Source organism: Macadamia integrifolia, chromosome 10 (genome assembly GCF_013358625.1).
Source record: "Macadamia integrifolia cultivar HAES 741 chromosome 10, SCU_Mint_v3, whole genome shotgun sequence".
In the NCBI taxonomy this organism is placed as follows: Eukaryota; Viridiplantae; Streptophyta; class Magnoliopsida; order Proteales; family Proteaceae; genus Macadamia; species Macadamia integrifolia.
The window spans coordinates 33,665,124-33,690,247 of record NC_056566.1 but is presented as its reverse complement, the minus strand read 5'-3'; the positions used below and the strand labels follow the sequence as shown (position 1 = coordinate 33,690,247).

Here is a 25,124-nt window from a genome sequence, read left to right as displayed (position 1 = left end):
TTCAAATTTTTCTTGCTAATGAGGGAATCCTTCATTGACTAGTTGTGTTGATACTCTAGTCTAGAATGCTGTCGCCGAATGCAAGAATGTCACTTGTTAGAGGTGGCACGCTCACTCTTATTTGAGATGCATATCCCTTAGTATTGGAATGAAGCCATCCTGACTGCTGCTTTTCTTATATCGGAGGCCAACCCGGGTTCTTGACTTTTGTACTCCTCTTGAGGCTCTCCAAGGCTCAACACCTTTCTTATTCCACCAAAGGTTTTCGGTTGTGTATTTTGTACGAAATCATCATCAACATGGCAAGTTAGATCTTCGGGGGCTCAAATGTGTCTTCATTGGCTTGGCTATTTTTCTGCACAAAAAGGCTACAAGTGCTATCAACCTCCATCCGTTCGTTTGTTTATTTCCGTGGATGTGGTATTCATGAGTCTGCTGCCTATTTCTCTCCGACAACTCTTCCAAGGGGAGTATCTTAGTTTAGTGAAGATGTGCCTTCGCTTGTTGCTCCTCTACCATCAGTTCCTTTAATTCAAGGGTAGACACAAGACACTGATCAGCCACCTATGAAAGTGTATGTTCGTCAGAATCGTGAGCAAAAAATAATCACCACCATAGCTCCACGCCTCCACCAACTCACCTAGTCAACCACCACTTCTTGATCCAGGTCCTACTCCTAATAATCTCTTCCCTGAGTCTCCCAGTATTTCTGATCCATCTCTTGACTTATCTATTGTTGTCCGTAAGGAAACAAGAGCTTTTACCCACCATATCATTGCTTAGGTGGTCTCGTATAACTCTTTTTCCCCGTCATATCGTGCATGTGTGCCTTCTTTGTATTTTGTGTCTCTTCCCTAGAATTGGTAAGAGGCTCTTGCCAACCCAAGATGGAAGGCAGCCATGGTTGAGGGGATGCAGACTCTAAACAAAAATGGTACTTGGGATTTGGTGTGCCTTCCTCCACACAAGAGGACGATGAGATGCAAATGGGTGTTCGCAGTGATGATGGCACTGTATATTGGTACAAGGCTAGGCTAATCGCTAGGGGAGTTAGAAATAAGGACTAGGGTTAGAGATGAAGGAAGAAGAGAGGAAGGAAGAAGAGGGAGAAAAGATGAGAGAAGAAGAAGAAGAGTGAGAGCAAAACATGGGGAGCTCTCTTGCTCTTTTCACATATATTATGTTCAACTAGAACTTTATGGAAATTATATCAGACCTCCTTAGGATGGTGAAAGGGAAAAATAAAATACAACTTAGGACAACATAATATAAGAACAATTCCTAAACTACCTCTGTTATATAAACTTCATCAGGATTTACTTAAACTTATAGCCTTGATTATTAGGGGACATTGGCCCCTGTTGCGAAGATGAACACTATTCATGTGATCCTTTCATGTGCTGTGGACAAAATACATTTCTTCATGGAGATCTTGAAGAAGTGTATATGGATGTGCCTCCTGGATTTTCCTGCCCTAAAACTGCAAGGAAAGTTTGTAAACTCAAGCGTGCTTTATATGGCTTAAAATAATCTTCTTGTGCTTGGTTTGGGAGATTCCATAAAGCTATGGTGTTTGTAGGCTACATTTAGAGTCATGTTGATCACACATTGTTCATCAAGCGTTTTGGTTCCAAGATTTCCATCCTCATTATCTATGTGGACGACATTGTTGTCACTGGCAATGACACTGAGGAAATCTCTTTTCTCGAAACTTACCTGGGCCAAGAATTTGAAATCAAGAATCTTGGCATTGAGGTTGCCTGCTTTACCAAGGGTATTTTCCTATCTCAGCGGAAATATACTCTTAACTTGTTATATGAGACATGGATGCTTCGCTGCAAATCGACAGACACTGGAAGCCACTGTTCACCTTTCTAACAAAGATGATAATCCTGTGGACAAGGGACAATATCAACGGTTAGTTGGGAAGTTGATCTATCTACCTCATACTCGTCTAGACATTGCCTATGCCATTAGTCTGGTTAATCAATACATGCATGATCCTCACTCCACATGCTTAGAAGTTGTGTATCCTATCCTGCGGTATTAGAAATCTGCCCTAGGGGAAGGGGGTACTTTTTTCTTCTCATGGTCACTTGTGATTTGCGGCTTTTACAGATGCTGACTCGGCCAATTATCCTGATGAGTAGAGGTCTGCAACTGGTTATGGCACATTTGTGGGTGAAAATTTAGTCACATGGAAGAGTCAGAAACAAACTGTTGTTGCTGGATTTAGTGCTGAAGCTGAATCCCGGGTTATGCCTCATGGCATTTGTGAGTTGATGTGGCTCTAGAGTTTGTTGAAAGATCTGGATCTCCCTATTCCTTAACCAATGATGCTCTACTGTGATAGTAAGGCCGCCATCAACATTTCACACAATCCATTTCAGCACGATCGTACGAAACATGTGGAGATTGATCGCCATTTTATTAAAGAGAAGTTGGAGCAAAGGCTAACCTGCATTCCTTTTGTTAAGTCTGGAGAGCAGTTAGCTAATGTCTTTACTAAAGGGTTAAATAAACTTTTTCATCCAATTCTGTCCAAGTTGAGCATGTGTGATATCTATGCATCAACTGGAGGGGGAATGTTGTAATATGGGTATAGGGGTATTTCTGTCCTATGAGAGCATACTTGTAACAGTGTAACTTGTACCTGTTTCACTTATTATAAATAAAGAGGGCTGTCAGAGTAGACAGATCAATTAATTCCCCATAATCAAGCAAGGAGATGGGCTGTGCAAGAAGGGAGAGACTCTGTGTCTTTGATGAGCACAAATGTCTACTTTTGGCCAATTCGTGATAAGGAATTGGATGTTGCGATGTCGTAGCGTTCAATGCATCATCATCAGATCAATTTTTTTGCAGTGATTAGGGTTGATTGTCACAATTGAATGCTAAAGTATCTGTAGTCTGTAGGATATATTTACTAATTACCTTCAGTTTTCTTGTATATGTGAGCTTATTTTCTATAATTATGAAAAAGTTTAGATGGGAAACAACATAAAATTTCTGTGTGTGTTAGATTTATGCATATGCTTTTAACTTGGTCTCATTTTCTTCATATAGGTGTTGTTCATAGCAACTGTTGATGGGAAAAGAAAACCACTGGCTGTATTCTCAGATATTGTCAAAGAAAAACAAACTTCTCAAAAACTTGAAGTTCCTGAAAACATTGGCGAGTCTACTGATTATGCCTTGGAATTAAAAAAGGTACGGCTTGAGAATATTGTGCGGCGGCCTTCTAAAGCAGGTTCCAAGGTATGATTTTGGTTAGGGATAATCATTCATATGCTAGTAGAATTGGGAAGAATTTTTTCATGCTGAATATGAAGTTTTCATTTTCTGTGCAGGCTTCAGATTGGAGTTTAGGACCGAAAGAATGCATACTAATGCTTGGGTGGCGCCAAGATGTTAGTGAAATGATTCATGAATATGATAATTATCTTGGACCTGGAAGTGTAGTGGTATGCTGCAGTATCTCATTGGCAATTACTACTTTAACTGTTTCTTTGCGTCTATGTAGCATAATTTTATCAGTGCATGCATTTTTACTTTAGAGGTATCCATTAATCGATTTCTTCACATCCACTAGATTTAACTTCTGAAATTGATACACCGAAGATGGACCACATGGAGTGCCAGCTTTGGCATAAATTTTGTATTATTGAAATCTATGGATAACAGGAAGTCAGGAACAACATGTAATTCTGGGTCTAGCCAAGTTGAGGACATTGGGGTCAGCAGAAAGAGTAGGAAAGAGATCTGACATGTTAAAACATCCAAGTGAACCCATGGATTGATTTGATAGGAAGTAAAAGGGATTCATTTGAATGCTTTTGTCATGTAAAAGAAGGCTAGTAATCACATCATTGAGGAGCCATCCAAATTAATGAGGAGACATGCATGGAGAGAACAGAATAGAAAAGGCTGAACAAGTTCAGTGTAGTCAAGCCCACATACTTGGGACAGGGCTAGGGTGATATGCATCTTTTTGAAATAAAATTAACATGAAAGAAATGGAGGTTCAGGTGCAGAGAAGGCTGAGATCGCTAATGATCTTTTTCATCTTTCCCTCCTGTCAAGATATTTATGCAGTCATTTCCTATTATGTGGAATATCTCTTGGGTTTTCCTCAGCTAATCTGTTGGGCCACTTACTAGGTTTAAAACACTCATGGGATATGCAGTTTTATTTGGAATTTGCTTCCATTGGATTCTTCCAGAGGGCATGCACCATGGGGGATTGATCTGGATTGCAATTGTCTAGAAACAGTTTAGTACCCAACCCTCAATACCTTGTGTGGACATTTAACATTAGGTGAATTTTCTGTTATGGAGAGATGTAGATGCTTCATTTCATTTTGTTATGATTTGAAAGAAATTCAAGGTATTACTGTATCAGTGTTTAAGAATGGGTGCAGGCTATTCTTAAGTGGTGCTAAAATCCCAAGAAATTTTGATGGATAAGTGTAGCCTTGATTTTAACATAAGAGAATGAGGATGCCAATCTTCTTTTGGCTTGGTCAACATCCTCTATTTTTTGAGTGTCAGATATTCTGTTTTCTTACATATGATGGGATGATTTTAATTTGCTACGTTCCCTTGTTGTTTAGTTCATTCTTAGCTAATCATTCTGCTCTTTGATTAAGTTACTTGTACAAATAATTGGGTGTTTTGGTTTGCTCTTAATGTAATTCGGTCCTCTTGGGTGTGTCTTCCCTTACTGATAAATGTTAGAAGTAAGAAATATTTCCTGTCAGATTATGGTGTAGAGAGCTTTCAGAGGATATAAGAATTGTCTCTTATATAATGGTAGCACCACCTTCGAATCTCATGTTGCAGACGTCCAGTCCTCCACTCCTTTACCAGTGTCTGTACCAAGTTCGCAATCAAATGTGGAGATAATAGCAGATAATTTAAAATCCTCAATGCCCAAGCTATCCTGAGGATAACTAAGATAATTCACAATTTACTAGCTTGTTCTGCTGCAGGTTTACTTGTAGGCGCAACCCTAAGCTATTTAGATGGCTGTCAAGATATTTGCATCTGGAAGCATGAGAATAAAATCTTTATATTTATGGAAACTACACAGAATGGTTATATATATATATATTCAACCTGTATAAATACACTATTCTTAAATTTATGCTTCATTTTGTTTGACTAAATTTTGCAGGAAATATTATCAGATGTGCCTACAGACGAGAGAAATAAGGCCCTTAAACTTTCCAGCTACAGTAAACTGAAACACATCCGTGTTTCTCATAAGGTAATTATCTACTTTTTTCTATTAGAGTATCTTCATATTTTCCAATAAGGAAAGTGATTTGTTTTCTTTAAAAAATTTTCATATATTTCTAATTGCAGATGGGAAATCCCATGAACTATGAAATCTTGGAGGAAGCGATATTGAATATGCGTAACTCTTTTCCGAATGGAGAGCATTTTTCAATTGTTGTAATATCGGATAGAGAGTGGCTTCTTAGAGGTAATAATGTATGACAATTGAGTTGTCTAAGTGCTACCTTTGACTGACTATTCTCCATGCAGATTCATCCAGAGCAGACAAGCAGTCTGCATACTCTCTCCTTCTTGCTGAAAATATCTGCAACAAACATGGTGTTAAGGTGGGTATTTTTCTTGAATTAGTATATGACATGCTGTGTTTTTCAGATACAGCAAGGACACATCATTTTAAGTATCTGAAATTATACCATGCAATATTTTGAGTGGGAGAAAGAACGTTACCTGGTCGCATGGCCACTGCACCAGCGCCTGGGTCAGTGTGAGCGCACACACAGGCATCCAACTAGGGGGACAGGAGTGACTTTTTGGCGGTGCACTGTGTTTTGGGGTAGATAATGCAACCGGGTAGCATTCTTTTCCCCATTTTTAACATACAAGAATAAAGGATACAAGGATTTAAATCTTCCAGGTCTACTGAACAAGATGAGGCTGTCATCATGACTCATATGGCAATCTCTTTTGTTAACAATGTCACCCGGGGAGTGGGAATGATACGACTTATGTATGGTGTTTGGTACTTGACAATGAATTGTTGGACACGGTTACAGATCATATTTTGAAGAATCTAGATAATAACAGCTGGCCTCTATGCTGAGTGAATAATGATGGGAAATAAAATGGATAAATGAATAATTTCTTGTTGAAAAACTGCTGTATTGGCAACTTGTGATACAGTTGACCTTGAATCACAGTTCCAAAATTTAAGGGCACCTGCTTCACAAAATTTTACTTTCTATGAAATATCTACTGATTGGGAAGGGGGTTTAGAGAGGGTGTGTGGTTGGTGAGAGCTTGTCTATCTGATGCAGGACTAATCTTCCTCCACAGTACTACAACATATTTTCTTGGTTGAACGGATAGTCCTTAGGAATCCTTTAAACTTACAAAGTGCATGGAAATCCATGGAAATAATGCCATTTTTATATCAAACTTTGAGAGTTTCTGTAATAAGCACTAATACACCCTATGACTAATTAATACCTAGTGATAAACGTTGTTGATCGTGTCTGGAACAATAAGGGTCATTCTACAGTCTACACATGAGTAGTGGGTCCAAAACTAAAGGAAAGAACTACGTGAAAGTAATGCATCCACCTAAATATAAATTTTAATTTAAGAGAATCATTTATTGCATGACTAACAGTCCAAGGTACACCTATAGTCAACTCGTGAAAGGGAATTTTTGGTTACAAGACTGGCTGAACATAGCAAATTTTGGTTTGCAAGACTAGCTGAACCCAGAAAATTTTTGTTCACAAGACTAACTGAACATCCATTGTGATCTGCACATTCACAAACTCTTTCTAGAACAACACAATCTGGAGCAGATCCTATTTCAACCTCTATTTTGCCATTATTCTAAGGGTCGGCTAAACTGCAAAACATGCCGAGAACAACCGTTTCCAGCTACTGGGGCAATCTGATCATATTGTATGATTGATGGACCTTAGATATGTCAAAAAACCGTCCCTTGATCTTGATGAGGTCACATTTATATCCATCGTCCAGTCAATATGACCAGAGCCTTTTGATCCATATCTAAAGTTGGTGAAGTAGTGAACTATTGTTTTTTGGCCAATCAACAAATTTTTTCAGCTTTCCTAGGATAATGGAATCTTGATCAACACATCTCTATATACCAAGGGCATTTTTGTCATCTTAAAAGGTTAAATGGATTTGTTTCGTATCTCAGAAAACCTTCCTAGACTTATGGTTGTAACCTGCAGTGGGCCAGTGGCCAATGAGAAATTTGAACTCAAAAGCGTTCTCCATTCAAAATTCATTGACTGCTCAATCCATCCCAGCCTGAGTTGCACTCCTACCTGGACCAACATGATCTTGATCAAATCCCATTGAACTCCATTATAAAGTAAAATGATGGGATTTTATTCAATTTTCAAGGTAAGTGTCCCCTGTCACTAAGTCCAATAAAATCAATGTATGTGTGTAGTCTTTTCTAAGTGAACAAAACTTTTTTTGGGTGAATAAATAATTCATTACCAAAGAGAAGAAAATACATACAAGCCCCTAAAGGGGTGGGAGAAGAAAAAAGACTTAGCCCTCAAGAGGAGGCTAGAGGCTTAAAAACGCTGAGAAGCTCCCAAGAATCAACAACATGACAATTTCTAGGGGAGGGGAGACAAGTGAGAGCAACTTTAGAGATCTTTGCTTTTACATTAGAAAATGTGGAGTTCCAAATCTTTTCCAGAGACCGAGAGTTGGAGGTCCATTTTTTATGATTGCGCTCCATCCAGATTTGATTGATGGAAGCACAAAAAACAAGCTTGGCAACCAGATCACAGTAGTCTTCCCTTGGAAAGTCATGCCTATCCAAATCCACTCCCTATTAAAAGGGAGGATTCATCTTTTCACCGGCCAGCATTTGGATAGGACAAAGTTCCAAATGGAGGAGACAGGGCAGACAAAAAAGAGATGATCAATGTCTTCAGGCTCTGAACCGCAAAGATAGCATGCTGGGGACATTGGAATTCTTCTCTAGATGAGGAACGCTTGAGTAGGATGGCATTTCATGAAGACCCTCCAAGCCGTGAAGCTTTGTCTAGGGATATGATGCTTGAACCAAATAAGCTTATGCCATGGACTGAAGTATTTTTGCAAGGGATCTTGCGAATTGATTGAGGAGTTGGAAGTATTTCTACACTTAACAGTAAAATTTGGCAATTTTAGTATGAAAGTACAAGTTTCAAGTTGAAGTTGACTGGACTTGTTCAAAGTTCGACCAGAGTTTGATTTGAGGTTTTTTACTTTCTGTCAGCCAGGTAAATGTCATGCAAGGCTCCTATGGAAGTGGCAGTTAGTCAGCCAGCTTAATTCTTTTCGACTTTTGAAACCTTGCTTATAATGTATAATGACTTCCCCAATCAGAGCATGCTGTCTGTCCTGAAACCACCGTTAACTTTGCAGCTGGTTGGTGATGTAGACATCCGAAGTGTTCTATAACAGTTTGAGTTGATAAAACTGGCCTTCCAAGATTGACTCTAACTTGTTAAACAGAAAATTATCAAGGATGGGTAGAAGAAGAGAAAAAAGAGAATGAGGAATTATAGGGAAATAGGAGAACCTACAACCTTGCTTTCTCACACTTTATCTTTATTGTATTCATTTAGGACCAAAATAAGTACTGACAATGACCTGTAGGAAATATATGTCATAACCCCCAGATTATGGTTGCAAGATCCAATGTATATGGCTAACAAACACTGATATTGCATTAATAAAGAGAGCAACACTTGTGATCCATCTGTTCCTGGCTGAGGTGACAATTCTGTTTTGGCTTTAAGAAATTCAACAAATGTATAATTAAGATTGGGGAGAGGGTTGGGTGCCTCTAGCTTTCCTGGAGCTAGCAGCTCAACCGGGCGCGGGGGCCGGGGGGCGGGGGGCGCTGGATGGGGGCATTGGGGGGGGGGGGGAGGGGGGGGAGAGGGAGAGTGACACAGGCTGGGATGCCCAGCCTTTTCCCTTCAGATTAATTAAGAAGCGTGCACATTCAAGAGTTCTGGATGATTTGTTTAAACTGGATTTCCATAACCTCAAAACTCTATGAGTTGTTTAAAAATTAATGATGTGGGTATCCATGGAAAAAAAAATGCACACCTAGATCCTAAAGATCCCGCCAGGTTACCTGCGGTGATACGACCTGTCATGGCTACAGATAGGATCTGTTTAATTATGTCTACATATTTATGTTGTAAGGGTGCATGACCATATGTACAGTGGAGGTACATATGTCATATACAATTCCCATATGGCTTTATGGTTTATGCTATATGATATTGCTTGCATGTCTTGTGAGTCATAAGTCTAGTTTAGTTAGTCTTTGATTCTGTTTATGTTTCCTTTTATAGTTCTGAGTTAGGTTTCTATTTATTGTATGATTCTTTATTATATATTGGACGAAAGGGTGAGAACTCACACTTACCCGATTCTGCTTTTCTCAGTAGCAGAGTTTTAATCATCTTCATTGATTGTTTCTCTTCTCTTCTTCTTCATCTGTTGTGTTACTGGCTTATTAGCTGTAATACTCTTACAGGATCCAATTTAAGCATTATTCAGATGTTTTACTGTGGGATTTTACTGTATTTTGGAAGAGAAAAAAAGAAAAGAAAAAAAAAGGGATTTAGAGGTAGTAAAAGATAGTCTTTTCACATTCATCGTTAGATCCCTGTCTCGACCTTATGCTGCCTCTGCTGCCGTTGAAGTTGTTGATCAGCTTTTTTTTTTTGCTTGCCCCATCTCTTCCTCTATTTGAAAAGGGGTGCTTGCAAAATATTGGCTGAAAAATTGTAAGATTCTCCTTTTCTAAAGGGAATGGATTTGGGTGGACATGTCATTTGCTGTTTCTTTCTATTTGTGATGTTGCGGGAAAGCTTGCCTTTAGTGCCGGCATCAATCATATATGGATGGAGTGTAATCTAAGGAAATGGACCTCCAACTCTCGGCCTCTTTGTTATATTTGGGATTTCATCTCCTTTGACTTTAAAGCCAAGATTTCTGTTGTTACCTCTCCTTGCACTGATTTCCCAAGGAACAAGCATATTATTGTCTCTTGGAGCCTTTCCCCCTCCCTTCTTCAACCCCCTCTTGTGGGTTGGGTTCTGCTTGTTTTTTTTCTTTTTCTGTTGTGTTTCTTTTTTCCCTCCTTTGGGGGTTGTTTTATTCTTCTTTTCTTTGCTAATGAATTATTTATTCACAAAAAAAGAACAGAAGATACTGTCATTAGAGATTAGGTCATATATTTATAATGAAAAAGGTGAATGAAAGAAGGAAACGAATAAGTCCATCATCATCAGACAACTACTCGAGGCTAGCTAGATAGTTCCCGTTTTATAATCCAATTATATCTATGTTTACATCCCGCACTACAGTGTCCAGCTTTTAAATTTCTTCCACTACATCTGTGCATATTTTCTGTTACACATCTTTCACTACTCCTGAAGGAGCTTGGGGTGTCAAGTAAAGGTGTGCTTCTGTTTTCTGGTGTCATCAATAGTCCTCGTTGCATTGACCTAACCACCTTTGTTGACTCTTTGCTATTTTGGTATCTTATGTAGCTGAGTCAGAACATCCCTAACAATAATTCGTAATAAAGCACAAAAAAGAGGAGAAAAGTAATAGAAAGAAGAGAAGAAACAGTGGAGGGAAAAAGGAGATCCATGGGGAAGAGATACACCTAATCAGCTCTGCCCATCTAGTAATGTAATAAATTGACTTATTCTATTGATTACAGAGTTAACCTTGTGAAGAGAATTAGTGGCAGAAATACTCCTCTGTACTTGATAAATATTCGCTATGGTATCAGAGCTCTCAAAACAGTGATTTTTCTCTCCATTCATTCTCTGCTATTGATTTTTCCTAATAGAAAAATGTTCTTCAATCTTTTCAATTGGTAGTGTCTCTTTAACTCTATTGATTTGATTATTTCCAAAGTTGCAACCAACATACTGGTTGCGATTATTGTGTTGGTGGTTAGCATATAAACTACTTCCCTGGTTATTCTGAAAATTTTAAACTACGGATCAGGTGCCGTGTAGTTCTTGTGTCCTATTACATTTGATTGCACAAGCCAGTTTCCTGACCTGCTGAAGTCGATTGAAGAATGGAAGGATATTCTTTGATTGTAATTGTTGAAAAAAATCCCAAATTAACTCTAGGACCTTTGATTACTTAATGTACTAGTTGAGCTTCTCCACCTAACAGCTTAAGCTTTTGGGGTGGACACCTCGACATGGTATCAATGCCACCAGGCCGACCATGTTAATGATATTTCTGCGTACAACTTCCCAAAAGAAAGGGGCCACACTATTGCCACCCAAAAGAGGGGCATAGCAACTCTGGGACCTTGGATGACTTCATAGTTCATGTACGAGAGGGGCCGCACTACTGCCACCCAAAAGAGAGCCATATTAACTCTGGGACCTTGGATGACCTCATAGTTCATATACAAGTTGGGCCTCTGCACCTAATATGTAAACTTTCAACAATAATGTATTTCAGTAGTCTCTCCAGATCTGTGACTGTTGGCTCTAGTGGGCTGTGATGCTTTTCTTCTTCTGTTATAGACGTGAACTGGTGTGTTGAAGTGGAAGTGTGCTCTCTGTGCTGCCGTTGCATTTAGTTTCTTTCCTAATGCTAATTGTTTGTCCACTGGTTTTTGTACCTGATAAGTAAATTGATATCTGTCTCTGGCCCTCATAGTCATTAGACTCATTACAGCACATACCTTTCTACTGTTTCTTTGTGATTTCTTTTCTGGTACAACAATTGCAGACAAAAAAGATCTTGTAGCTGATAATGTTAATGTTCAGGTCGCCTACATTGATTAAATATTCTATTTGTTGTGGGCACAAGCAGTTCATGTTTGATCCCATGTTACTGAATCAGAACATTCCAAAAAAACCTGAAATAAAAACAAGAACAAGAAAGAGAAAGAGGAAAGTAAGAGATGGGGAGAGAATCAGTGGGGGAAAAGGAGGTCAATGGGGTAGAGGCAGACCAAAATTGACTACACCTATCTATTAATATAATAAATAGATTTAGGAGTGCCCTTGTACATGTGGCAGAAATGCCTCTCCATAGTACACTATTCTCCACAATTATTCATCAACATGTGCACAAACACAGTCTTGGAGTTGTTAGTGTCTGATAATTAAACCATAGTGATCCCTGAGAACTGACAAGTGACAACCCAGCTTGGGAAATTTAATCCACCCCAGGAGCATCTCTGGGTTTAATATACTTAATATTCTTTCCTTGGTAATCTTATTTATCATTGAGATGAAGACATTAGATTTTAGAATACCAAGTTTATATCCACTGAAATATTTCACCTTTTCCTGATTGTTTAGACCTCAGAGACTCCGTTATTCTTCTTTATTTTATTAAGCATCCCCTTTTTGAAATGGTGTAGAATGAATGAATTGCAGGTGCAAAACCTGGTTGCAGAAATTGTTGACACGAAATTGGGCAAACAAGTAATGCTGCCTATCACATACTGAATTTCTCTAATTTGTTTTATTTGTGATTAGTAAAATGAATCTGTCCTTTATTGTATTAAACATTTTCTGTTTTGCTCACAGATTGCTAGAATTAAGCCATCCCTTACATACATTGCAGCAGAGGAAGTAATGAGCCTTGTAACTGCTCAAGGTCTGGAGTTTATACTTTCTGCTAGCTGTTATGAAATTTATATACGAAGAAATCAGTTTTGATTAAGTCTGTTTTTAAATAACAGTGGCAGAGAATGGTGAACTGAATGAAGTATGGAAAGACATTCTTAATGCAGAGGGAGATGAAATATATATCAAGGTAAATGGCTTGCCATAATTTAACTGTTCCAGATTATTGTTGTGCTGCGTACACACTTGCCCCTCCCAGACCTTGCAGTAGCAGGAGTCTCGTGCGCTGGGTTGCTCTTAGATTGTTGTTGTGCTGAAAGATGAAAATAAAAAGATAGCTGAGGATATCTTTGATACTCTCACCTTCACAGAATCGTATTGCAGTTGAAAATGGGAGGAAGAAATGCTGGGGCCTGGACCCAACATTAAATATTTTTCACTTAGGAGCATGATCTTAAAGAGATTAAACTGATCTGGTCATATTGTGGGAACTTCCCTGAATATGAGGGAGTATCATTCCAATCTCCTAGCACTTCTGTAACAGAGAGAAATCCCCATGTGGAGATCTTCTAGGAGACTGCCGTTTCAAATTCATAGCTTTATCTTTCGTAAAGAGATTCAGCAGAAACCAAAAATTCCATCTGGTGCATTTATCCACCCGACAAGGAAATCACTCCCTTACTATTTTTTGCTACCATGATCGTCATTATAACCAAAACATCATTTTATGACTTGCATGTCATTCTAAACCAAATAAGCAGCAAATCAGGATCCTTCACAGGTTTTACCTCTTTCTAACGATGGCACAACCTTATATGTTTCTGCTGATTAGGATATTGACCTTTATATGAGAGAAGGGGAGAATCCATCATTTTCTGAACTGTCTGAAAGAGCAAATTTGCGGCGAGAAGTTGCAATTGGCTATGTCAAAAACAATAAGAAGGTATACTATTTTCATTTTCAGCTCTTTTTGAAATGGCTTCTTTTCTCATCCATAAATTTTTCATGGCAGGTTATAAACCCAAATCCCAAATCAGAGCCTCTTTCTCTGGGAATGACAGACTCACTAATTGTAATCTCTGAACTTGAAGGGGAACAACCCATAATTTTATAGATATACATTTTATTCATTATTGTTCACTTTTCCTTCTCATACTTTCGGGAGCCTTTTTCCTGTTCCCATTTTTTGCAATGTGACGATTGTATTCTTGTGAACACATGAACAGATCCTAGAATAAAATAATAGGTCTTGTGCAGGATTATTAATTAAAACCTGCAGAGATGTCAACTAGTCTACTACTAAAAATTTCAGTTAAGTTGCTTTTATTTCATGCATTAGGAGCATAGTTGTCATGGCATCTAGGCGAACCATAGTGGTCAGTGAAACCAAGAAGGTGCCTAGGCAATGCCTAGACCGAGGCGCCCATCCAGAAAAAGCCATCTGGATGCCTATCCTTGACAACCATGATTAGGAGCTCTCTGAAGCTGTGAAACATTTCAGAAAATGAACAGCTTCTTTATGCATTAAAACCATTGTAATCATATTAAAATTCTATGAAATTTTATTATTATCATTACAATACTCAAATTATAGATATTTGATTATTAGCAATAATAATTGTACTAATTTACATATGGAAAATCAATTAATACCCCAAATATATGGATGCAAAAATGTTAAAAATAATAAAATTTTATGCATAAGTTGAATAAATAAGATGGGAGTGTTAATATGAACTAATGTGAGGTAAAAGAAAGAAAATGAGAGATTTACACACGTACACATTCAAATCTGGTTAGCATGTTCACTAATTTGAATTCAATTTGATATGCGCATAGTTCATTTTAGTATCCAAATACCTTTTATCACATATAAATATTAACAAAAATAAAAAATTATTACCCTTTTTTTATTTTATGATAATATAAATAAAAGTAGAGTAATACATATTAATTAGTGGGTCTCGCCATGCTTTCACCCGAAGTGAAATAGCAAGCCCCTCCAATAACCACAGGTGGGAGTTTAGGTGGGGCTGAAATTTTTTGTATTTAAGGTCCTCTTCCCCCTTTTAAATTTCAGTTTAATCCGAGTTTGTCAAGTAACAAAAAGTACTGAAAAAAAAAAAAATAAGGACAATCAAAGAACTACAAAGGAATGCGGGGACATACATAGGCGGGTATGTAAGTTGAATATTGGTTTGAAATTTGATGTTGCGGGGACATACATAGGCGGCTATGTAAGTTAAATATTGGTTTGAAATTTGATGTGCCAAGTCCGCTTCATTTCCTAAAAATCCAATGGTCAGAATTTTCATATCACCCTTTCACTTGGAAGAAAACATAGAGGTGTTGGTCTACTTCCAGGTGAGGGCATTCTGTTTTTTTTTTTTTTTCTTCTGCGTATTAAATTTAATTATCAAATATGATCAAACAACATGTCATTACCAATGAAGAGAACAATAGGGTGGTCATAGATCAGCGGCACGCAAGAAGCCGGATGCGCTAACCTAAAATATTTACATTAGTTTCAAAGAGAATAGTTTTATAGTTTCAATATCAAACTATTCAAATAAATGTTCATATAAGCTGCAAGGATATTTGACTAGCTATTTTTACAACTAGGGTTTGAGGTACAAGTGTCACACCTCCCTCTTTCATAATAATATATTCAAGGGAAAAAAGAATAATACCCAATAGTGTTGCGTACATCTAGATACATAGGGAAGTGGAACCAAGCTATGGACAGACATCCTAAGCCCTATCTCCACTTCACACAACATTTAAATACTAATGTGGAAAATGAGGTGGTTATTTTCCACAAAAGTTTTAATAATGGGAAAATTATCACATGCTTGATTAAGTATATATTTAGAGTAGATTTGGACCCTTGACATTTAATTTCTAATTATAAATATCAAACATAAGATTTATCCTTACTTACATTATGTATGGAGATTTTTTTTTTTTTTGGTAGGAACATTATATATGGAAATGAACATCTTGTATGACAGGTGTAAATTGAAACATGTATTGGACAAATAGTACATAGAAATAATGGTGTTTTTCAATAGGGATTTTGGTTTGTGTAACCAAGAGTTAAACTTACCAAAAACTAGAAGGGGGATAGTCTTCTTAGTATTATAGGGAGCAGAAAATGAAATTACACACAATACTTTTTTTTTTTTTAAATCATAACCATAAGTTTCTCTAGGAACCAATATTTTCAAATGGAAAAATAAAACTCTCTCTCTATTCTTTATTTAGAAAGCTTAAGACTTAGGATTAATATTATAGTTGATGGCTCACCCCTCCACCTGGACAAAATCAAGATTCCAAAAACTTATCATATTGCAATTTAAAAGACTTCATATTTCTCGAGTCATGTGGTAACTTTTTTGTTCAAAAGAATTTCTACAAAAGATTTCACAATGGTTTTTTATTTTTTTTGGGTGGAAATTCACTATGGCTATTTGATTACACAATTTAAAAATTTAAGGGTTTATCATCATACACGGAGAAAAGTGTTCTCTATCTGGGAGTATGGCTCCTCTGCTTGCAGGAGACCCAATGAACACCCCATTTTTTGTGCAATCTATGGGGGTTCAGGAGGTCATTTTATAGGGAATAGGATGCAGGAGCCATGTCCTTGACATGACATGAAACATTCTTCCCTATTAAATGTATAAATATAATATAGGGGAACCGAACATGTTAGTAGAAGCGTGTATAATAACGTAATTAAATTTGTGATATTATTACTCGTTTAGACTACATTGTGACTTCGCTAATTAATTTAATTCCAATCATAAACTGAAAGTTTGGATTAAGTCCAATATACATCATATTTGAAATAAGTGTGTTCTTGTGGGGCGGTCATTTTTTTTCATGTTGAATTATCTTGCAAATAGATTTCTTGATCAAGAAATATTTCAAGTGTAGTTTTAGCTAGCAGCTCAAAAGGATTTCACATGTTCCCCCTTCACCTTGGGTTCGCATGGTAAATTTAATTCCAAAATTATGTATCATATATCAAAATAAAACCCTTTCAGTTAGTAAATTTTTGTTAAAAAACAAAAAAAACATGAGGACTAAAATTACAATAGCTGCAATCTAAAAGTTGGTAAGCCCAAAATTAAAGGCCCCCTCTGAAAAAGAAAAATTAATTTAGAAAAAAAGGAAGGATCCCTTGCATGGATTATCCCAAATAATTAACCACAACATTCCTTCAATTGAAGGATTTGGAGAGGTGATATCACTTAACATGAAACTTCGTGAGCACAAAGAAACCTTATACACTTCATGGAGTAATGCAATTAGGTAATTACCGTTACTTCTTTTATAAATTGAATTTTCTCAGTGACAAATGTCAAAAAATTTGCAATCATACTTTTTACCCCTTTTAATATAGTACATTTTTTTTTATTTTTTTAATGAGGGTATTAGTATCATTTTGCACTTGTATTCGAAAAATGTGCATGACAATGACACATTTTAAAGAGATGATATCACTTTACATGAAACTTGGGGTGAGAATATAAGAAACCTAATCCACTTCATGAAGTAATATGCAATTACGGTAATTAACCATTAGATATATTTTTTTTAATATATAAATGGAATTTTCTTATTAATAATTTATAATCATAATTTTCCCCCTTTTAATATAATAATTTTTTTTTTTTTCTAATAAAGATAATAGTGTTATTTCATATGTATACTCAAAAAAGGTGCATGACAATGACATTTCTTTGTCAAACACCTTTTTGAAGAGGTGATATCACTTGACGTGGAACTCGGGTGAGCAAATAAGAAACCTAATCCACCAGATGGACTAATGCAATTTAGGTAATTATTGTTAATTTTTTTATAAAGGAAATTTTTTTAATGACAACCCTTGAGGTGTCAAATAATTTACAACCATATTTTTTTTTTCACTTTTAATATGACACAATTTTTTTTCTAATAAGGATAATAGTGTCATTTCACATGTGTAGTCGAAAAATGTGCAAGACAATGACACCTATTGACAATGAGATAATGTCGACTTATTTTTGAAAACCCTTTTATAACCCCTATCATAAAGGATTTTTAAGGAATAAAGCTAAGGACAACTAAAAGAGCATGTTCTCTGTTCGAGAGTGCACCTCTACGCCCAAACACAGGGGAGTGTAAAATGTCCACCATGCCCCTCACGGTCGATGCACGCATGTGTTCTCAATAGCCGAGGTACTCACAGGGCCATGCTCCCAGACAGATCATTTTCCCTTAAAAGAAAGTGTCGACGTCTAAATACACCTCTAAATGTGTCATTCATACATTCCCTTTATAAATAGTCTTACCTATTTTAGTTTCCAAACTTTGCTGGGTTATAATAAGCATGGCAGGGAGATTCACTTCACTGCACTACAGAGTAGACGAGAGAAGCCTGCACAGCCAATGGAAGCAAGACATACAAAAAAAAGTTGTACTTTTACTGTATATCCTGGTTTTCTAGCACACGTGCATCAACTCAACTTGTCACATAAGCATTGAAGCTAGTGCTGCTGCCCTACACCTTATAGAAATCTTGTCCATTTTGCATATGGTTTCGGCAAATGAAGCTAGCACTATTATAATAAATGCATTCTCCTATCACTCTATATAAGAGAGTTGCTTTAAGAGTATGGATGTTGGATATATCTCTCCTATATCCTTGTTCACTCTCAAAGACTTTTTTCCTTTCTTGCTAAGTCTCTTTCATGGAGACCATACAGATCCCATCAGTGAACTCGGCTTTCAGACCTTACAATAAATCGCCAACCGTAGGCACCATGGTTATGAAGAGGAAGAAGTTGGCTGAAGGGGAAGATAAGGGGGTTTTTCAGAAATGTGAGATGACTAAGGAGGCAGAAAGAGGGTCCTCAGGAGCAGGTTTTCAGGATGGTTTCAAGTTGCTTTCATGGGAAGGTCCCAGTAAGAAGATAAGAGTGAAGGTGGTGAGGAGACCAAGTGAAGAAGAAGAAGAAGAAGCAGATAGGAAGGTTTGTGTTGTTGATTCCAAGAAGAGAGACTACTTAGGCCGTCTTAAAATTGAAGATAGAAAGAATGGCAATGAAACAATGGAGAAAACCAGGTATGCTGATTCTTCCCTAGTGTTTGATATGTGATAACCTATGTTGTGTTTGATAGTTATTTAGTTTCAGAAACGGCGTTTTGTGTAAAAAAAAAAATATTAATAAAAAAAATTCAATTTTTGTGTCAAAATACTGTTTTAAAACAAAAAAAAACGATGTTTGGTGGACCTATTTCAAAAACGATTACTCTAATTGTTCATTTTTTTGTATTTGAAACAAAACTGATATGACGGAACAAGGTTTTGTCATACCATCATTTGTGTTTCTAGCATTTTTTTTTTTGGAACCATTTTTATTAAAAAAAAATCGAAAAACACCAAGTTGACACCAAACGCTTTATTCTGTTTTTTTGTTCCTATAGAACAGAAAAACGTCAGATCTAAATGGCTACCAAACGCAACCCTAAAGTTTACAGTTGGATAGGAACAAATATAAATAGGAAAAATTTCTTGCTACTTTGGTAGCAAGAATGCGCTACCTGCAATAGCATGCCCCGAAATGGAATCTCATAAGAATATTTTAGAAAATACAAACAAACCCATATAGGAAGGGAATTATTCTATTTCAGTGCATGTGATTGCAGGGAATAGGAACATACCTGCTACACAGATAGCAGGAAATTATTTTGTCCTAATACTTGGGCGCACCAATATAATTATTTAGATTTTTTAATAACTAATAATCATGGTGGAAAGAAATGGGAAAAAAATCTCTGTCCTACAATATAGCACTTGTGTCAAACACAATGGAAGGAAAAATGACCACCCTTCACCCTTCCGATGAATGTGAAAAATCTCACCACCGTTAATGCTCATGCGTATGTTGTGATTGGCCTCCATTGACACAAGATACATTGGGATCATTTTAAAATGGGAAGAGAGAGTGAAACCCTAGCAGCGTGCCCAGCTTTTACCTTTTCAAATTATTCAATTATTAGACAATGACTATAAGAGGGCAGCTGTAGCCAGGTGAGATTTTCAGAAATGAATTTATCTTTTAGCGTAGTTATTAGCATAGTTTTGCGTTACTTACCTTAAAAAAAAAAAGTTATAGTTTTGGACCACTTACCATAAAAAGGTTATGTTTTGCGTTAGCGTCACAAGTAGAAAGCCAAGTTCTTCTCCATCTTCTTCTTGCTTAATTGTTGAAGACGCGTGTAGCGAAGACCACTGTCTTCATTACTTAAATCATTTCAAGAAAGTGTTCTCTGTCCAAGAGTCTTATACGAATGCTTTCTGTATCTATCTATCTCTTTACATGAGGCATTCTCTTATGTGTGCATGTCAATACACGTGAGCTGTGTATAGATCTCTCCCATAGAAACATCAAAAAAATCCCATGAGTATTGATACCCATCATACACACTCATTGACCTCTGTGATGGTGCAGGTTACGCAACAGTGCGACGATCTCATCTTCTTCTTCTTTTCTTTTTTCAATTTATATGAATTTTTTCCATATTGACTCTAATTTCATATGTTTTAATGTAATTATATTAAGTGAAAAGGTTGGGCATCCCGCCCGTTATCTCTATCTCTCTGTCTTCCTCCTTTGAAATGACCCTACTACCCCTTTTGTATATACAACAGATAGGCAAGGTGCCTATCCCTCTCCCTTATATTAAATGATCTATATAGAATTTTTTTGGCTCACTGGATCATCATGGAGTTTCAAAAACACTGATTTACCAATTGTCACCATACTATGAGACTGGGCGGTTGGAACATTCTTATCAGAACCAACGGTCAGACATACATACACACACACGCACGCATATATATATATATATATATATTCTTACGAATATTCTAGGTCAAGCCATCCAATTGGATGATCAAACCCATTGGACCATTGGTTTGATCATTGGTCCAAAGTTGAAATTAGTTACAAACGAATTGAGTCGTCTGATCAACTAAGCCAAGTATGGCAACACCTAGTTAGAAAGATGAGTATGTCCAAGTTCTGACTCATAATTTCTAAAATTTATATATTGTATCTGAGGCTGTGTTTGATATGTATTTTCATTCTAAGAATGTTTATTTCCATTCAAATCATAGAATGTATCCTTAACTGAGAACACATATGAACACTGTTTGGGTATATGTTTGAATAAAATGCATTCTGAGTTTTCTTGTAGGCATTCAGAGAATGGAATGAAGAAGAAGCAAGTGATCGAAAACACCAACAATGATGGCAATAGCCCAATAACCAAAGCTTCATCAAGCACCAAAACATTCCTATTCGAGAAGAAGTTGTTCCCAAGCGACGTGAGCAAACTCAATAGACTTCTCATCCCAAGAAAAGTTGCAGAGAAGTTCTTGCCTCGCCTAAAGATTGCCAAAGAAAAGTACAAGAAGGAGACCCTTGTGTTCTTAGATCACCAAAACATTGCATGGGAGATGAAGTTCGAGTTCTGGTTTTCAAGCCAGAGTTATGTGCTCACTAGGGGGTGGAGGGCTTTTGTCAACGAGTACCAGTTGAAACCTAACTTCGTGATTCGTTTCTACCAGCTTGATCAGTTCCTGGATAAGAAGCATTATGGCATCGAGTATGTCGTCCAAGTGCCAATTAAGACGTTCAAATTGTTTGGCCAAGATTTCCATTACTTGTGCCCTGATGCAATCAATGGCGGCCAGAATAAGGTTGTTGGGCAAGGGGAGGCCGAAGAGGAAGCCGTGAAATAAGGTCGGATCTGGCTCGTCTGTAATGCGTTACAAGCTGGCGTAGATCCAAGGGCTAAAAGCCCTCAGACACGCAGCCTAAGACATGGACGCACAGCTCCAGGGATTCTCAACCTTTAGATCTGCGCTCCACGCTGTGTCACGCGATAAAGGATCACAGTCCAATAAGGTCTAGCTCCTCAATCATCTTGAAAATCTCATACATAGATAAATGGTAATATCAGTTTAGGTTTTTTTTTTTTTTTTTTTTCTGGTAAGAGGCAGTATCAAAGGCACAAGGGAAGTATCTAAGTTAGATACAATATATCAAACAATGTTTCTTTGCGTTTGACTTTGTTGAGTTGACCAATTTAATTGGTAGATTCAATGAATGGAACTCGTTTAGGAAATTTGTTTTTAAAATTTTAATATTTACTTATGCTTATAGGTAGTTCATTTATCACTTTATCTTATTTTCATATTTATTTGATTTTTTATTTTTTTTCAGAAGTTCCCATAACGGAGATCACTTCATGGTCCATAACGATAAGCTTATTTAGTCTATCAATGTCATTTTATTTTTACCCGAGTGGTAGAATGATGCAGTGATTTTTTCCATTGAGTAGAAAGGTCATAATTAGATTGGTCTAATGCCGAAGTCTAAACTTAAAGTCAATCTAATACCCTTTGGTGTATGTTTATACAATCACTTTCAATTGGCCATGTGTTGGCAATGCCCATTCCCATGGTCTTCTTGTATACCTTGATTTTCAAATTTTATTTTGTGCCCTTTGGCTAACTTCATTTCGGTTGAAACTTAATTGGTGAGCAAAGGACCTTCAAGACATAAGGGTGTTATAGGTTCGATTCGGTTTACATTTATTTGGTTGAAATCAAAATTGCATTTTTTATTAAACGATTTCACTTTCTAAAACCGCGATTATTTAGTAAACGGTTTCGATTCCACAGTTTTTAAACGGTGTCGGTTTCACAGTTTTAAACAGTTTCGATTTTGATTTATTTCATACGGTTTATAAACGGTTAATAATCGATTTGTTATAACTTGCAACCATATCTAAGAGTACTAAATTAAAGATCATAATCTTATCCAAAAATAATTGGCAACCACAAATAAGAGATTCTATATTGTTGATTTCTACACCCCTTGGAATGTATCTTTTGGTTCCACAACAGAGATTGACAGCGATATGTCTTGATTTGATAATCTAGTGCTATTTCTTTGCATGGATCTAAATCTTTCCTGCAAAGAAGCATGAAAATTTGTTATCACTTGGTGCATGTATAATAAAACAAGATAGTATGTCCATTCTCAAACGTATGGAACTAATATCATACAACATCCAAATTCAGCTTTTTACAGCATAAAATGAATGACTGGAGGTTCAACTAAAACAACCCATCTGCCTTATTTAATAGTTATACGGGTTAATCGGATCGGTTTTGAAGGTTTAAATGGTTTGGTTTTCATGGTTTCAATTCGGTTTGAAACCAATGGGTTAAACAGTTTAAACCGACCTGACCCAACCCAACTTATTTAACTAATTGGCCTAAAACTTGAAACTAGAACCGCACCATGTACTAAATGGTTTTACGATTTCGATAAATGATTTTGGTTTCAAATTCACATCCTTATTTATAGTATCTCTATCTACGAAACTAATGGATCAAAGATTATGGTGGATGCGTTTGACTTTGTTGACTCAACCAACTTATTTGGTGGATTCAATGAGTGAACTTGTTTAGGCATCCTACATTTTAATTTTTAATTTGAAAATACCCATGCTTGTTATATAATGGAAAATTGCCATTAATTCATGTTTGAATAAGCTTAAGGGGTCAGCCAAAAAAAAAAAAAAAGCTTAAGGGTCTTCTGCTTCCGAGTTTTTAGAAGCTAGCTAGCTTTTGGGGTTTAAAAAGGCGGCTCCAATGACATTATTTCATTTAGAATATTCAGCTCAAAAGTTGAAAAAAAGCTAGAGGATCAATAGGACCGATGGGTTATCTAGTTTCTCAAGTCTTTGCAGTAAAGATTTCAGACGAAATAAAATGTACATACCTTTTAAATTCGCAAGTCTCAAAAGCTAGCTTCTACAAACTAGCCTCATTAACTTACCTAAACACGCATTTTACCCACTGTTGGATTTTTCACACACTAGCTTTTGGTCATAAAAAATTCAAACGAAATGTTTATATGGAGAAACCTTTCACAACCAAATATACATTTTTGTGTTGAGTTTAGGGAGAGGAACCCCATGTTGTTAGTGTATCAAAGGCTCTTTTGGGAAAAAATATATAATTTATATTGAACTTGCATATTTAAAGTAGGAGAGTGAAGTAATAAAAAACTCATTTGGGAGGAAAATTGTACTCTGAGGTTGTAGAAAAGTTTTTTCCCTCGTGTTTATCTAAATAACCTTGTTTTTTTAGGTGGAATGTCCTATCGATCCATCCATTATGTATATGAATGTCCTTACTTATTTTTTTTTAAGAAAAGAATTTTTATGCTGCCATTGTCAGATAAATCAAATATGCCACATCAATTGAGGTTTGAAAAATGATTTGTCAATAGAGGACCTATAGGTAAGGGTGTCAATTGGTTTCGTTTCAGTTTGGTTCAAGATACACAATGTGGAAATTGAAACCGAATGAAAGCATATTTTTCAAACCAAAATTGAACTGACTTACTTCAATTTTTGTGCTGCTCTTCATTTGGTTTCAGATTCAGTTCACATACTTGTTTGGTTTTGACCGATTTGTATTCAATTCGGATCATAATCTAGGTGTTTAATTGGATCAACTTTTTATATATTCACCAACAAAAATCCCCTAACTTTTTAAGGTCATAATCAAGGTTCAAGAACTAGTATTTTGATCAGATCGAAATTAGTGAAATTTCAATTGAAAACAATGCATTTTCCCATGAGTTTCGCTTAGCCATTTCAAAGAGCAAATGGTCAATATGATCGAAAATTTCAATCGAAAATTTGATTGTTACCAAAATTAGCAAAATTTTGACCGAAATTATGCTACTTCTAGTTTTGTCTCAAGCATGTCGAAACTAGTGAAATTTTGAATTATGGTCGTAGTCCACTAAATCTATTTCCAAACATTAGAAAGAAGTAGAAATTAGCATCTCTATTGATTAAAATATTAAAAAAGAATATGGCTGTGTTTTGTAACTTTTCTGTTTCAGAAATGATGTTTCGTATCAAAAACAGAAATTTCAGTTTTTGTGTCAAAATGTTGTTTTTTTTTTTTTTTTTTAATGAAATTGGAACGACGGAACTGGAACTGGCTTTTGTCGTTCCATCAATTCTCTTTCCTATCATTTTTTATTTTCACTTTTTGTTCCAAAAAAACGAAACATACTATAAATGCATCAAATGCTTTATTGGGAACCAAAAAACTCTAGAAACGTTTTTTTAAATATTACCAATCGCAGCCTATGACTTATCTGGTTCCTTTTTTAATATGCAAATAGGTAATTCATTTAGATTGTATGGTTTGAAATTTTGAATTATGAATTGGGTGAAGTTTCAGTTCAAAATTGAAACCTTTCCATAGGGAGGAGAGAGTGAAAATGGGAGGGAAGGTGTGGAAAACATCCCACGCCGTTAGCGTGGAGACTTTTTCTTGTTTTTCCCCATTCTTTTTAACGCCATGTGA

At 36.4% G+C, this 25,124-nt stretch overlaps 1 protein-coding gene across 6 annotated transcripts in view; it reads left to right on the top strand.

The window, feature by feature from the left end:
* LOC122090908 (putative ion channel POLLUX-like 2) overlaps window positions 1-13,990 on the top strand; it is a 54,958-nt gene extending 40,968 nt beyond the window's left edge. For 5 of the 6 annotated variants that reach the window (XM_042660672.1, XM_042660670.1, XM_042660669.1 and 2 more), the window contains 9 exons: window positions 3,067-3,258; window positions 3,351-3,464; window positions 5,176-5,268; window positions 5,367-5,487; window positions 5,550-5,626; window positions 12,473-12,520; window positions 12,626-12,695; window positions 12,781-12,854; window positions 13,497-13,990. In XM_042660672.1, the coding sequence (XP_042516606.1) occupies window positions 3,067-3,258; window positions 3,351-3,464; window positions 5,176-5,268; window positions 5,367-5,487; window positions 5,550-5,626; window positions 12,473-12,520; window positions 12,626-12,695; window positions 12,781-12,854; window positions 13,497-13,778 (1,071 nt within the window). In that variant the 3' untranslated portion in view covers window positions 13,779-13,990. The remainder of the gene's footprint in view (window positions 1-3,066; window positions 3,259-3,350; window positions 3,465-5,175; window positions 5,269-5,366; window positions 5,488-5,549; window positions 5,627-12,472; window positions 12,521-12,625; window positions 12,696-12,780; window positions 12,855-13,496) is intronic. The other variant, XM_042660671.1, reaches the window with a different exon arrangement.
* Window positions 13,991-25,124: the final 11,134 nt, after the last annotated feature.